The 15,338-nt window shown below is 46.9% G+C and overlaps 1 protein-coding gene across 1 annotated transcript in view; it reads right to left on the reverse strand.

Annotated features, from left to right (window-relative positions):
• Positions 1-808: 808 nt before the first annotated feature.
• The window catches only part of CELF6 (CUGBP Elav-like family member 6), a 29,827-nt gene continuing 15,297 nt past the window's right edge, over positions 809-15,338 (reverse strand). Inside the window, exons 4-13 of the mRNA XM_044230284.1 lie at positions 5,953-6,081; positions 5,774-5,853; positions 5,457-5,600; positions 5,187-5,319; positions 4,954-5,103; positions 4,710-4,772; positions 4,378-4,458; positions 4,148-4,291; positions 3,360-3,515; positions 809-2,494 (exon numbers count right to left, since the gene is read on the reverse strand). Coding sequence (XP_044086219.1) covers positions 3,388-3,515; positions 4,148-4,291; positions 4,378-4,458; positions 4,710-4,772; positions 4,954-5,103; positions 5,187-5,319; positions 5,457-5,600; positions 5,774-5,853; positions 5,953-6,081 — 1,052 coding nt within the window. The 3' untranslated portion in view covers positions 809-2,494; positions 3,360-3,387. The remainder of the gene's footprint in view (positions 2,495-3,359; positions 3,516-4,147; positions 4,292-4,377; positions 4,459-4,709; positions 4,773-4,953; positions 5,104-5,186; positions 5,320-5,456; positions 5,601-5,773; positions 5,854-5,952; positions 6,082-15,338) is intronic.

A 15,338-nucleotide genomic window follows, 5' to 3' on the forward strand; every position in this document is an offset into this window, starting at 1 on the left:
GGAGCAGAGACGGTCTCTGTTTCATACTCATTGTTTTTTTTGTTTGTTTGTTTTATTTTCAGATCCCTTTTAAAAAAAGTGAAACCGTTCTTAGTTTGTAGGCCATACAAAACAGGTTACAGGCCAGATTTGCCCACAGGCCACAGTTTGCCAGCCCCTGATCCAGACCCTGCCACCCTCTGCACCCTTGACACAAAGTCTGTCAGTCCCTAACCATGAAGCAAAATGCGAAGTGCCATTTTGGTTCAAGTGTCTTGATATGACTTGATAATGAGTTAAGGATCCGGATGGAGATGTCTTCATCCCCATTTTCTCCCACGTAATTGGCACGGAATACATGGTAATCATTATTTTTTCTTGGTAAGAAAGGTAACTTATCTAAATGGTGCAGCCATCCAAACAGCTTTGTTCAAAGTCCCAGTGCCTCCTTGAAGACCCTTTTCTCCTTAAACTCCGTTACGAAATCTTTCTCCCACCTCCCTTTCTATTTGAGTCTGAATTAGATACTCTTCTGCTTGTGATCGTAGACCCTGTGAGGCCTTGGATTATAACTACCTAACTGGTCTGTCTTTCCCACTAACTCTGGGCAGGTATAACATGCCTGAGCCCCAGCTTAGCACCTAGCAGTGAAAGGCCTCTTTGCCACCATGTGAGTATCTGTTTGAAGGCGTGGGTACTCCACACGTCCTCCTGTGTCCAGGGTGATCAGTCTAGGTATCAGCATTGTGCTGGTGTAATGATGCCCTCAACACTGTTTGCCTCTGCATTGGAAATAATTTGTTGATATACATTACACATTACCTGGTGATATCATTACCATATCTATTTTTCATCCCATTCCCTCCAAAAACGAGTCAAAGACAGAGGAACAGGTGGGAACAAGTTTTCTTAGAAACTGTTATGAAGGAGGAACCCTCCAACCCCTCCCCCACATCCTTTCCTTTACTATCTGATGTGATAGCAGATCAGAGGCCTCCAGCCTCAGCAACATCTGGGGATCAGAGTACCCACCACACAGCTGGGGCCCCATACTACTTTGATCCATGTCTGTGAGGTGGAGGGGAAATTAACCTCCTGGGGAAAATATGTGCAAGGCCCTACAGGCCCAGGACAGGCTGACCAAGGCAAGGTGAGTCATGGTGTTCTAAGCTGAATCTTTTGCCCATCTCACAGAAGCAGGCAGGAAGCACCACCATTGATCAGTTTTATATGGCACCCACTGAATACAACAGAGAGACAAAGACAGACAGAGCACACACCACTTCTAAGCTGAACACTGCTCACCATCTAGAAGCACCTTGGATAAGCACATGTGAGACACTCTTGCATAGGAAAGATGTACTTTTTAAAGGAATGAAGAAGTATTTTGGCAAAACATCTACTTCCCTCCCAGGTCCTGGGTAAAGAGGGACCTCTAAGTTCTGAAGCTTCTACATATTGAAAATGATCCCCTTCTCAATGGCAGTATATACAGTAGCAAATCTTCCAAGTCTGTTGTCACAGCCCTCTAGGTATATCCTGGATCTACTTTACAGGTGGGCAAACATAGACTTGGAGACAGAAGGTGGCCTGGAGCAAGGGGACACTGGGACTGGCTCAAGGTGAGGGGAAACAGGAGGTGTCTCGGCTCAGCCAGAGGCAGAGCCTCTGTCTATCCAGATGGGAAAGGGAAATCCTGGGGTGGCTAAAACTCCCTCTTTCTTCCTGTCTGGGGAAGCAGTGGTTCCACGGAAAAGGCTGTCAAAGACACTCCTGCTGGCCAGTGGGCCCCTCAGGATGGCAAAGGCCAGGTCAGGGCAGAGCTCCTCCTGGCTTCAGGGATATTCTCTGAGTTGGGGGATTGTGGGTTCCCTGCTTCCATAACTCTCTTTGTTGCCTGCATGGGAGCCTACCCCTAGACGTTAAGTCCTTCATTATTTTAAAAAGGGGGGGACAATTTAAGAGGGAATGAGACACAGAACACTCTTTCCACAGCCTCCCTCTGCCTAGGCTGGGCTTTTATGGATCTCCTTCACCCTGTCTCCTAGGGATATTTAAAGGCAACTTGTATGAGACTCTATACTGTCTTTTTGTTTCTCTTGTGTTTTTTTTCCTTTTCTTTTGTTTTTATTTTCTGTTTCCTTCTTTTAATTTATATAGATATATTTATATTCTTAAAAAAGCAATAGTCCTTTGGTCCCTAAACTCTAAGGAATGATATGATTTTGAAAGAAGTAAATCTGGGCTTCCCTTGCAGAGAAGCCCTTGGCACCCCCAAGGCCCTCTGCTGGTTCCCCTAGACAGTCAGTCCTCAGCCAGCCCTAGCTGCCTTGCCAGCCTGCGCTCTAAGCCACAGGCACAGGACAACCCACTTGATGAAAACGATCCTTAATGTGGCCTGAGCCCCAGGCGCTGGCCTGGGGTCCGATCCACCTCCATCCGTGGCTGCTCCTTCAGGAAGGGCTGCTCAAGCATTTCTGTGCTTTTCCTTTCCTTTCTTCTCACTCTTCAGTTTCTGTTGTTGGGGATTTGTTGATTAGGACAGAGGAAAGAGAAAATTAAAAAAAGGCAAAACTCACTCTGGCAGGCAAGACAAGAAGAGCAGCTTGCCCCAGCAATGACATCGCAGGTGAGTGGCTTGACCTCTCTTCCTGAGGAACAGAGCTGCTGCAGGGTCAAGGCAGCACCCTGGTCCACTGAAGTGACCTTGGGGCCTCTTGGGAAGATGACCCCAGCCCCTCAGCCTCCCTAAATGACCCCCTGGGGTAGCATCAGTGAGGCCGGGCCATGTGGACCTCTGGAGATGGCAAATCTCTAGAAGGTGCAGGCAGCTGGCCCTGCCAGAAACCTAAGGGAGCTTGTCAGCTCTCTCCCCAACACCCCCAGGCCCTGCAGATCCTGCTTCTTTAGCTTATTTGCTTGTATCCTCATCTCCAGGTTCTCTGCCAATAGCCCAGCCCCTGCATCTTATCCCCTCTTTGCTTAAACTCCCCAAATGTTTCCCTACCATCTTCAGGATAAAGTCTCAACTCATGAGCCTTCACAACTGTTCTGGCGTCATTCTCCACCCCCCTGCCCTTCCCCGCACACAGCTTCTCTACTCCCCCCTGTGGCCACCTCTGGAGGAGAAATAACTGGTTAGATCTTGACGTAACTGCCTCTCCCAGATTGTGGGGGCAGGACGGTGTCGAATTTATCTCCATCCTTGGACCAAAGGAGAAACACAAAGTCTCCAACTGAGGATCCCTCCTTAACTTCTGGCTCTTCTCTCCCAGACTTTTTCAGAGGCGGGTGCTCCTGACATCTTAAAAGGAACATCAAAGCTGACAGGGCCTCCGTCACTCAGGCCCCGTCTGCCTAGGGTCCACCCCTGGACTTACCTTTCTGTGGCTGGTCAGTGAGAGAAGATCAGTAAGGCCGATTGGCATCCTTGGGCCTCTTTAGCTGGACCTTGAGCCTCTTCATGCCAATTTGAAAGCCATTCATGGCCTGAATAGCTGTCTGGGCACTGGTTGGATTGTCAAAGCTAACAAACCCTAGGGGGCGTGGGCAGAGAGGTCAGCTGGAAGCTCGGCCTGGCAGGGCCTCCATTCTCTCTGACCAGTCCCCTCTGCCCGTGTCCCCTCAGGCCAGTTCCAAACATATACCCCTCCAACCTTCATTGTTTGCACGTGCACCCCCCCACACACAAACACACAGTCATACATGGGTAAACGGCCTAAGTCTCCTACAGGTGTAAGTAATTCTTGGAAGGACAGGAGGCAATTCTGAGGTATGTGTGTTAGGGTGAGGAGTGTACTGGTTGGAGTGTTTCCCTGTCTTTTCCCTGGCAGCGGTTGTATTCTCTCCCTCTTCAGCACCCATTCTGGTCCTCTAAACTGCAGCTGGGATTGGAGGGGATCTCTTGCCTCAGATTCCTACTCTTCCTGCCCTTCTAGACTCTGAAGCCTGACCTGCTTGAGCGTCTTCCAGGCACCTGACTTTTCTGGGTGAACCTGAAATAGACTTGTTCTTGGGCTGGGCTTAGCCTAGTCACTGGTCCATGAGCCTGCTTTCTGCCATATGCTCAGTCTCTGGGAGCCATTGACTTATGGACAGACAAGCTTAGGGTCTGCAGTGAATCCCAAAGTTAGGAGTGGGAGGGGCCCATGATTGGGCCTCGGCTCACCGAAGCATTTGCTCTGGTTGGTGGCTCGGTCCACAAAGACTTTGGCAGACACAACAGCTCCAAAGGGCAGGAATGTCTGTATGAGTTCTGCATCACCAAACTCCTGAGGCAGGTGATAGATGAAGAGGTTACAGCCTTCTGGGCCTGCAGGAAGGGCAACAGACTGGTTCAGGGGAGGGACCCTGAGCAGAGCCCCACCAGGCCCTGATCTCCAGCCCCCTGCCTCTCACCTTCTCTTTGCTGCTGGGGCAGGGCTGAAGACTGCTGGGGAAAAGCTGTGCTCACTGGGGCATAGGCCGATGGGTAGGCTGCTGGAGACAGAGGAGGGAGTGGGCAGTGACCCCTAGAAGTCATCCCCCAACCAAGCATGTCCCCATTTGCCTAGCCATCTTGGACCAATTCAGCCCAGTCCAAGTAATTCCCCTTAGAGACGTCATTCTGGGCCCAGGGGTGGGGGGATGGGAGGGTCGACTCAAAGAGAGCCTAACCACCCCCGCGAAAATCTCCCTATTTCTTTCTGGGGCCCTTCAAACCCCCCAGGCCGCGGAGCGCCAAGTGAAACCTGCGTAGTGGTGCATCCCAGCGTAGGCCTGCTGCAGGGGGTCAGCCACGCCAGGGCTCTGGGCTGGGGAGAGAGGGGCGCGGGGCCCACGGTGAAGGCAGGCGGGTGGGGAGGTGGAGCGACGTTGTGAGAGGCAGCAGGGAAAAAGGAGTCCCTTCCCAAGGCCGTAGCCGCCTCCCCCTCACCCCCCACCCCCCGCTCCCCACTCCATTTCGGGGAGATTTGGGCAGAGCGGAGGGCCCACCTGGGTAAGGGGAGAGCCCGTTATTGTAGAGACTGTCAGATCCGGGCTGCCCGTTGGTCTGGGGAGTTAGGGGGCCAAATCCATTGACCCCGATGGGCGCTGGCAGACCGGGAAGCGAGCCTGGGCCACCGCCAGGCGGGGAGCTGGCTGCTGGAGGCAGAGGAGGTCGGAGAGTCAGGCCACAGCCCTGCCTTGCCGGGTCCCGGCCGCCGCCCAGCTCCTGAGCACAGTACCTGCGGCGGGCAACAGCGGCGCGGCCACCAGGCTGAAAGCCGCCACGTGCTGCATCTGGGCCGCCACTGCGGCCACCGGGCCTAGGCCTGGGCCCTGTGCCGCTGCCAGCAGGGCTGCCTGGTGCTGCAGGATCTTTGGGAGGGAAGAAAGACCGGTGTGTAGGACCAGCGGTGGGCAGGTGCCCCGGCTCCCGGCCTCCTCTGGGGCGGGCCCACAGGCGCACACAGGCCCCTGTCCCCTGAGAACGGGGGTTGGTGTCAGGCACCTACCGCGGTGGTGTAGGCTCCGCACGCCCCCAGCGGCAGTGGTGCGGGGTGGAAGGCACCCAGCTGGCCGGCCATCTGCTGCATCCGCCGTAGCGCGCGCTCCCGGTCCGTGTCCGCCAGTTTGACCACGAGGCTGGACGAGGCGCCCTGGGTAGGGCAGGGCAGGGGAGGCCGCCGTGACCAGTCCAGACCCCAGCCCTGGCCCTAGGCCAAGCGCTTCGCCCATCGGGCTCTTTGCTGGGGCACTGATCGCACGTGGGGAGGAAAAGCCCGTCCCCACCCCACTGGCCTCACCCTGGGACCCGGGTGCCCGCCCTCACCGCCATGGTCCGGCTGCCATGCAGACTCTGGATAGCTGCCTGAGCTTCCCCCTGACTCCCGAACTTCACAAAGGCACAGCCTGGGGCAGAATAGAAGGATTGGGTGGCTCAGGCCACAGGGGCCAAAGGGTCATGCGGCCCAGAATGAGGCAGGAAATTCCAGGGTCAGCTCAAGTCACCTTTACTGGTGCCATCAGGGCTTCGCAAGACGGTGCACTCCTCGATATGGCCAAAGGGCTGGAACAGGCGTCTGACGTCCTCCTCACCCTGCTGCTTCCCCAGCATCCCCACAAACAGCTTTCGGTCCTCTGGGGACAAATCCAGGAGAGATCTGGAGACCCTAAGTCCTCTTGGACTACCTTTTTAAGATAGCTTACCCCAGTCCAGCTTTGGAAAGAGGTATAGGGAGTAAGAAGGCCCTGAGGTTGTAACGGTGGGTTTCTTTGAGGAGCAGGATGATCTATAGACAGATCTGGAGGAGAAGAACTCAACCCAGATCCACCATGAAAACCTGGGTCTTGGGAAGGAACAAGAAAGACTGATTGCTGCTCTTGTGGAAAGTGATTCAGTGATGTCTTTGGTTGGGTACAGCCCTGTATGCATCTTTTGTTATTTTTGAACTTTCTGTTCTGAAAGTTTGGGAAAGGCAGTTTTGAACCATTTTAGCCCTATGGGGAGGGGGTGTCCTCAGTGAAGGTCTTTGTATTCAGATTGGACTAGGAGAAAAAAAGCACACCCTTGCTAGTCAGGCTGATGGCAGCACCATCAATGCCCCTCCCTGCTCAAATCAAGGAGGGCTCTGGGACAAAAAACACAGAGAACAGCTGTCTCATCGTACTGCCTCATTCCCAGATGTTGAGCGCTGGGAATGATGACTCTCTAAGCCTAGCACCAAACTCAACTTGGGTGCTCCTCCCAAAGGCCTAAAGAGGGCAGGAAGCTTGGGTTCCTGAGCCTCTAACATTAGCATTCCGCCCCCCTACAATTGCTAAGCCCTTGACCCCTTTCCTTAACTCCCACCTCCACTGCTTCATTCCCCAACTGAGCTTCCAGGGCCTTCAGTGAGCCCTTCTGCCGCCTCTCTGCCTTCCCTTGTGCTCTGCCCTGATCCTTCCCCAGGTGTTCACACCATGGAAGGACAAGTTCTGGCTGTAGACTTGGATGGCCCCTGAGAACAATTCTGATCCCTCCCTTTGTTCCCTCTTCCTCTGGGAGAGTGTTCCTTGGAGAAATCTGGAGAGCTGGGGCTGGAAACCAGGGCTTAGCCACACATCTAGCAAGTCAGGCCTCAGGAGACTGTCCAGGAACCCAGGATAGAGGGGTCCAGGTCACACGGCCTGGTGTCAAAGTCCTGCTCCTTTCTGCACCAACATAAATCTCTGAAATAGGATGTGGCTTCATGCAGGCAACAGATTTGGGAGAGGAACAGGTGATAATCTGGTTTCAGGCTTCACCTTCAGATCCTGGAACCCAAGAAAACCCCTCCTAAACTCCTTTACTCCTTGACAATTTTGGCTAGGCCAGTGGAGAATCTTTGGATCCTGAGTCCAAGGAAGACAAGTCTGGTGAGGGTCGTAGACTGAAGTGTGGCAAAGAAAAGGAAGAACAGACTGCCTGGAGTTAGCAGTGGACAGACTTTCCAGTAGGGTTATGTATGTGTCCATATTTTATCTGGATGGTGTGGGATTCAGCCTAGGCTGCCCAGGGACCCTAAAGTGCCTGTCTGTGCTGTGTCTGTGAGGAGGGTGGAAGCTGTGGTTAAATGGGATGGGCAGAATATGTTTCAACAGAATCCTGCCTCCTCTCCAGAGGATTACTGCTCAGTGATCTCAAGGGGGAAGGGATATGTAATGTATTTGTGGCTGGACTCTTAGAGGAAGTGCCCATCTGATGTGGTGAGAGTACAGTCAGTGAGTGTCCTTCACTTCTGGGAATGTTAGCCACAAAATAGTGCTTTTGGAACAGATCGCTGGTTTCCCAACCTTTTAAAAAAGCTGCGGAATCTGTTGTTCTAACAGAAATATTAGGATGAAGCTAAAAAATGAGAGACAAATAGAACTTCTCTGACTGAAACCAGAAAGGTGGGGAGTGGGGTTGGGGCTGAAGTTCCTTTTGCTTCATCTTCTCCTAGTACCACCTAGAGGGGGTTGCAAAGAAAGTTCTTTAAAAACCACTGACTGAAAATATAATGAATAGAGTTCCACATGGTATATGCAGAGAGATCTGAGATCATTCTCTTCAGGAAACCAAAAAGATAAAGAAAAAATTGCTTGATCAGTCTGCTAGTGGCTTTGCCTTGACATTGGAAGACAGGCCCCATTTGGTCAGGGAATCAAATGTCAGAAGACTGTGTCACTGTTCTGAGCTGTGACTCTAAAGCATGCCCATGTGTCTCTCAAAGGCTTAAGAGTTGCTAAAGAAGATCCTACGGCCTCCGGAGTCCCAAGGCTTAAAGAGGGCTTAATAATACCCCAATTTGTAGTGCAGCTGTGTCATTGGATAGGGTCTGCAAGATGGTGGTGTCTCCTAGGTAAGATATGCCACAGGGACCAGCATCCAGTAGCCCTAGGTAGGAAGTGAAATGTCAAGACTGAGATGGAGCCCCCAAGGCAGGAAATAGGTTTGTGTGGACAGTGGTCTGATCCTTTAACTGCTCTTCCTCTTGTTGCTCTTTCCCACTGATGGTGGTTAGTTCAAGCTCATGCTACAGACCATGAAATTCTCCGATCCTTCTTTTCCAGTGCCCAGTCAAGAATTTTAATCTCCATGAAAAGTCACAGACCCTATGGTCCTGGACTACTGAGCTATACAGAATTTAAAATTGAAATAAGTCTGCATTATAGGCTGGGCTCTATACTGCCTGTTTCACAGGTATCACCTTGAATGCTGGTATTCTCTTTGCCACTTTACAGGGAGCTTGGTAATGTTTGGCAACAGGATGATCAAGGTCACAATGACCAGGAGTTTCAGGTGATCCCAAAATGGTGGGATAATTTTCTCAGGAGACCTGTCTAAGAGAAGTACAGGCTTGATCTCCTAGATTAGCCCCCAAATATACAGCCCTGGAGGTTCTGAGGGTCAGTGCCCCCAGAGAGAGGTGATGATGGGATTTAGCCCAGGTAATTCAATTTCCTCTACTTCAAACTCTACCACTTAGGTAAAGAGAAGATTCTATAAGAAATGGATCAGAAATCTCTGAATAAAATCGTCCCCTGGGTGGGTCTCCAGAAAACTGGGAATATCAAATAAGGAGGCTCAGCCTTCCTGGAGTGGAAGGAATTAGAAGATAGCATTAGTGTAGAATTGAGACATAGTTGGATAGAAACACAGACGGATGGTATAATTGCCTTCTCTTGTTGTCAACTAATGTGTATGCTTTGCTCTTTTACCAAATGCTTTTTTAAACCCAAACCAAGCTGTTTGAGCCCCCGAGGCCCAGCTCCATAAAGCTGCCTTGTGCAGCTGGTCATATAGGTCAGGGATTCTAATGTAACAAATGATGGGATTGAGAGATCAGAGTCAGAGTCAGTCCATTTCCTCTTCCTCAGGAAAGGCGCCAAGATGCCGTTCAAGAAAAGAGGCTCTACCTCAAGTCGGCTCAAAGGAATTCCTGAGGGGCCCGAGTTTCTAGCTTCTAGGCCTCTCATACTCATTCACCTTCCTGTTGGTGGGATGCCATGATTGTAGGGACTGTGTAGGAATGAAGTTTCAGCATTGAGGTACCAACCACCAAATACATCCTAAAAATACTCATCCACTTTTCAGTCCAGATACCAACCCAGGGGATCCTGCTGGTGGCGGCATATGGAGCAAAGCATCTTTCCCCTGATGTTCTTAGTAATGACTCCAGCATAAGGAGCCAAGAGAACCTGGGAAAGTCAATGAAGAAATGGCCAGGGCAAACAGAGTCTTCTGGCCTGATCTGATAAACATCAAGAAAAGCTTTAATTCCCCCCCCCAAAAAAAAACCCTGCTGGAAATAATAAACAAATCCAGCAAAATTGTAGAATACAAAATCAACAAATAAAATGAGTTGTGTTTCTATACACTAGCAATGAACAATCTGAAAAGAAATTTAAAAAGCAGTTCAACTTAAAATAGCATCAAAGAATAAAATCCTTAGGAATAAACTTTAAAAAGGAGGCAAATAGACTGGTATCCTGGAAACTATAAAACATTGCTGGAGCATCTGGGTGGCTCAGTGGGTTAAGTCTCTGCGTTCAGCTCAGGTCATGATCTCAGGATCCTGGGATCAGCCTCACATCAGGCTCTCTGCTCAGCAGGGAGCCTGCTTCCTCCTCTCCCTCTGCCTGCCTCTCTGCCTACTTGTGACCTCTATCTCTGTCAAATAAATAAATAACATCTTTTAAAAAAAAACATTGCTGAAGGAAGTTAAAGACACAAATAGATGGAAGACATCTTGTGTTCATGGTTTGAAAGACTTAATATTGTTAGATATACTGCCCAAAGAAATCTACAGATTTAATGAAATTTCTATTAAAATCCCAGTGGCATTTTTTGCAGAACTAGAGAAATCCATCCTAAAATTCATATCAAGTCTCAAGAACCCATTGTCAAGACAATCTTGAAAAAGAAGAAAGTTGGAGATCTCACTTTCAGATTTCAAAACTTACTACAAAGCTACAGTAATAAAGCAGTGTGACAGTGGCAGAAAGACATGCAGACCAATGGAAAGAAGAGAGAGGCCAGAAATAAGCCCTCACATATAGATCAAATGATTTTTGACAAGAATGTCAGTGTTGAGAAAAGTGGGTGCAAAATGACGACGTTGGACCCTTACTTTGCATCATATACAAAAATGAACAAAATGAGTCAAAGACCTAAGCATGAGTGCTAAAACTATAAAATTCTTAGAAGAAAACAGAGAAAAAGCCTCATGACCTTGCATTTGGCAATGACTTCTTAAATGTGTCACCAAACACACAGCCAACAAAAGTAAACTGAACCTCATCAAAAAAAATTTTAAAGATTTTATTTATTTATTTGACAGAGAAAGAGATCACAAGTAGGCAGAGAGGCAGGCAGAGAAAGAGGGGAAGCAGGCTCCCTGCTGAGCAGAGAGCCCAATGCGGGGCTCGATCCCAGGACCCTGAGACCTTGGCTGGAGCCAAAGGCCGAGGTTTAGCCCACTGAGACACCCAGACTACATCAATTTCAAACTTCATGCATCAAAAGACACACTCAGTGAAAAGACAACCTACAGAATGGGATAAAATACTTGCAAATCATGTATCTGATAATATCCAAATAAAATCTGGTAATATCCAAAATGAAGAGTCCCTACAACTCAAACAAGAAAACAAATCATTCTATTAAAAAGTAGGCAAAGGGCTTAAATAAGCATTTCTCCAAAGAAGATAGACAAATGGCCAGTAAGCATATGCAAAGGTGATCAATATTACTAATCATTAAGGAAGTACAAATGAAAATCACAATGTAATACCACCTTACACTATAAGGATGACTGTTGAAGAAGGAGAAAAAGAAGAAGAGAAGAGGAGAGGAAGAGGAGGAGGAGGGGAATATGGAAGAGGAGGAGGAGAAGAAGAAAAGGGGAAGGAGGGAAAAAAAGAGTAAGAAGGAGAAGAAAATGTATAGAACGAGGAGAAGATGGAAGAGGAGGGGAAGAAGAATATAGCAAGTGTTGGAAAGACTGTGGAGAAATTGAAACTTTTGTGCACTGCTGGTGGGAATGTAAAGCCACTGTGGAAAACAGGATGACAATTCCCTCCAAAATTAAAAATAGGATTATCATATGATCCAGCAATACCAGGTCTGGGTATTATAACCAAAAGAATTGAAAGCAGAGTCTCAAAGAGATACTTTTTTTTCCAAAGAGATATTTGTACACTTACGTTCACAGTAGCATTATCCACAACACTTAAAAGGTGGATGCCACCCAAATGTCTTTCAAACAATGAATGGATAAACAAAATGTAATAAAAACATACCATGGGATATTAGTCAGCCTTTAAAAGGAAAATCTGACACAAGCTACAACATGGCTGAACCTTGAGGACATCACGCTAAGTGAAATCAGCCAGTGACAAAAAGACAAATACTGTATGATTTCACTTATATGAGGTATCTAGAGAAGTCAAATTCATAGAAACAGAAAGTAGAATTATGGTTACTAGGTGCTGGAGGGGGGAAAGGCAGCTATTTAATGGGTACAGATTTTGAGCTTTGTTTTTTTTTTTTTTTTAGATTTTATTTATTTATTTGACAGAGAGATCCCAAATAGGCAGAGAGGCAGGCAGAGAGAGAGAGAGGAGGAAGCAGGCTCCCCGCTGAGCAGAGAGCCCAATGCGGGGCTTGATCCCAGGACCCTGAGATCATGACCCGAGCCGAAAGCAGCGGCCCAACCCACTGGGCCACCCAGGCGCCCCAGATTTTGAGCTTTGTAAGAGGAAGAAATTCTGGAGATGGTTTGCACAACAGTGTGAATATACTTAACACTATTGGACTGTACACTTAAAAATGGTAAAGGTGATAAGGTTTATGTCATGCCTATTTTACTATAATTTTTTAAAATGAAGGAGATCTTTAAGGAGGGCTTAAAACTAAGTACACAGACCAAGGAAGAACAGAGACTCTATTGTCCCTTCATTCTGATCCAGGAGAACCAGGAAGTTAAGGCAGAAAGGTAGACCGAGCCCAAGATTCCAAGTTCCTCCAAGAGAAAAGAATCTCAGCCTCCAGATTTCATTTTCCTTTTGCAGGCTGTATACCTGGACCCAAAGGCTTGTGAGGATTAGCCATTGCCATGACCTAAAAGTGTTAACAATAATCTTTGGGTGATTTGCTCTGAGTCAAGCTGACGGGAAGCACCTCCCAGAGGTAATTTCAGGAAGTGAAACCTTAACTTGAGTAGTCTTAAGTAGTACTGTGAAACTTAGCCAAGTCTTCCCTGGAAGAGTACTTCATAGAATTAATTAAGTATAAGGATCAAAGACAGATAAGCGTGTCCACTGACTGGCAGAACGGTTGTATCCAAGATCCATACTTCATTTAGATCAGAGAATGTGTCCCAGTGTTAATGAAATTCTGAAAATTCTAGCTTAAAATTTAACTTTAAGTCATGGGCGCCTGGGTGGCTCAGTGGGTTAAGCCGCTGCCTTCGGCTCAGGTCATGATCTCAGGGTCCTGGGATCGAGGCCCGCATCGGGCTCTCTGCTCAGCAGGGAGCCTGCTTCCTCCTCTCTCTCTGCCTGCCTCTCTGCCTGCTTGTGATCTCTCTCTGTCAAATAAATAAATAAAATCTTTAAAAAAAAAAATTTAACTTTAAGTCAAATTTTAGTTATTAAATCCCGAATGAAGTAGAATCCTGGATAAAATTACATAAAAAAATGACTCATCTAGTTCAATAATTATATATATTTATTATTCAAAATCTGGCCTAATATTTACACAAAACCATATCAATCCAGTTAGAAATTACCTAAACCATTCATTATAGGTTGGTGATGGGAGGGTTGATGTGATAACAGATAACTGGTCTCTTCAGTAAAGCCAAACTTCAAGATTGAAAAAGAAATGACTCATTTCAGAGACTGTTTTTAAAGTTTAAAAAAACTAAAGTGGAAAGAGTGCAGGGGTTGATTACTTAGCTGATACCTGTACCTCAGGCATCCTGGGGGAAAAAATCCTTGGTAAAAAAAATACTGCCAAGGTTGGAGAATAGAACGAGCGGAGCAGTCACTATTGTGATTTATGAATTTATTGATTTTATGTTATGAAATTTGAAAGAGAGGGAAAAATATACAGGAGTTTCTTTCTTTTTTTTTTTTTTAAGATTTTATTTATTTATTTGACAGAGAGAGACAGCAAGAGAGGGAACACAGGCAGGGGGAATGGGAGAAGGAGAAGCAGGCATCCGCTGAGTAGGGACCCTGATGTGGGACTCGATCCCAGGACCCTGGGATCATGATCTGAGCCAAAGGCAGACGCTTAACGACTGAACCACCCAGGCACCCCTATACCGGAGTTTCAGTGATTTTGAATATTTTGCCTTAGGACTAAAAATAGTTTTCCTATTAGATTGGTGCCTACCATTAATTTTATTTTTTGTGCTTCCGTAAAAGGGATCATGAGAGTTAGGAAAAATCAACTGCAGCCTCCATGCTGAACAGCAAGTAAAAGAGACTTAATGACCAATGTCTGAAGGATTTGGGGGTCGCTGACCTCGTATAATTTGACTTTGACATTTTGAAATACACAACCCTTGAATTTTCATCCAGGCAAACATTTTAATGTTTACATTCAAATAAATCCAGATGCTGGGGAGAAAACTTTCTGGCACTATGTTCATTTTTGATGTAGAAATGGGTGCCTTTACTATAATTAGGACATCAGGTCTTTTGGACAGTTAGGTGCATTTTCCTTTTAAGAGTATCTCTCAATGCCACAGGATGTAAAGTATAGGCATGGAATATGAAGTACATAAACAGCAGAACTTAGCTGCAGAAATTATGGGAACAAGCTGAGATCACGAAAAGGCTGCTATAGGGCACCTGGGTGGCTCAGATGGTTAAGAGTCTGCCTTTGGCTCAGGTCACGATCCCAGGGTTCTGGGATAGAGCCCTGCATCGAGCCCCACATTAGGCTCCCTGCCCTGTGGGAAGACCGCTTTCCCTCTCCCACTCCTCCTGCTAGTGTTCCTGCTCTTGCTGTCTCTCTCTCTCTCTGTCTGTCAAATAAATAAGATCTTTAAAAAAAAAAAAAGCCTGCTATAACATAGTCCATGAAGACCTGGATGGACATCTAACACTCAGAGCATCATCAGGGTTGCAGAGGATGGCCATGGAAGAAGAGGACCCCAGCACCATCTATTAGGCAGATTCTGTTGTGTTGGTACTATTATTGCATTGTAAGTATCGAATGTACAGGTGTTACCAGTACCTTCTAAAAGTGATACACATACAGTGTGTTTAAAACAGGTTATTTCAACCATAAACTTCATGTCTATTGATTTAAAATAAGAAGTATACTACTCTGCTGCATTGACATCAAATTCAAGGAAGATAATGTAAAGTAGCTGTTTTCATTAAAAGCTCTTGGGTGCACAATAGATTCCTCCTATATGCAGATGGGAGGAATGGAAGTCTTTGGGCTGAAGAAGCAAAACTGGTAAGTTGGTTAAGTTCTGCAGTGCTGGCCAACTTTTAAAAGTGGAGTCATTTGCCAACATTTAATATAATTAAAATGTAAATTGTAATTAAATCATGACAGTCTCATCTATTTAAAATTATCTACCTGGTTCCTGTAGCATTTGAGTTGGAAATCCCTGTTTTATTGAGGGAGGGGGATGGAAATCTAATAATCCCTTCTGGAAGAAAATGGTGGAATCTTGGAAGATTATACTGTTTGCCTTGATACCCTTTAGATTACATCTGCATTGATACCAGTATTCTTTTTTTAAAATTTTTTAATTTTTTAATAAACATATAATGTAGATACCAATATTCTTAAAAGATAGAGAAGTCATTGTTATTCAATTGTAAACTAAGGGATTTAATTTCAGGAATTTAAAAAAAACATGCAA

This window comes from Neovison vison, chromosome 13, assembly GCF_020171115.1.
Source record: "Neovison vison isolate M4711 chromosome 13, ASM_NN_V1, whole genome shotgun sequence".
Taxonomy (NCBI): domain Eukaryota; kingdom Metazoa; phylum Chordata; class Mammalia; order Carnivora; family Mustelidae; genus Neogale; species Neogale vison.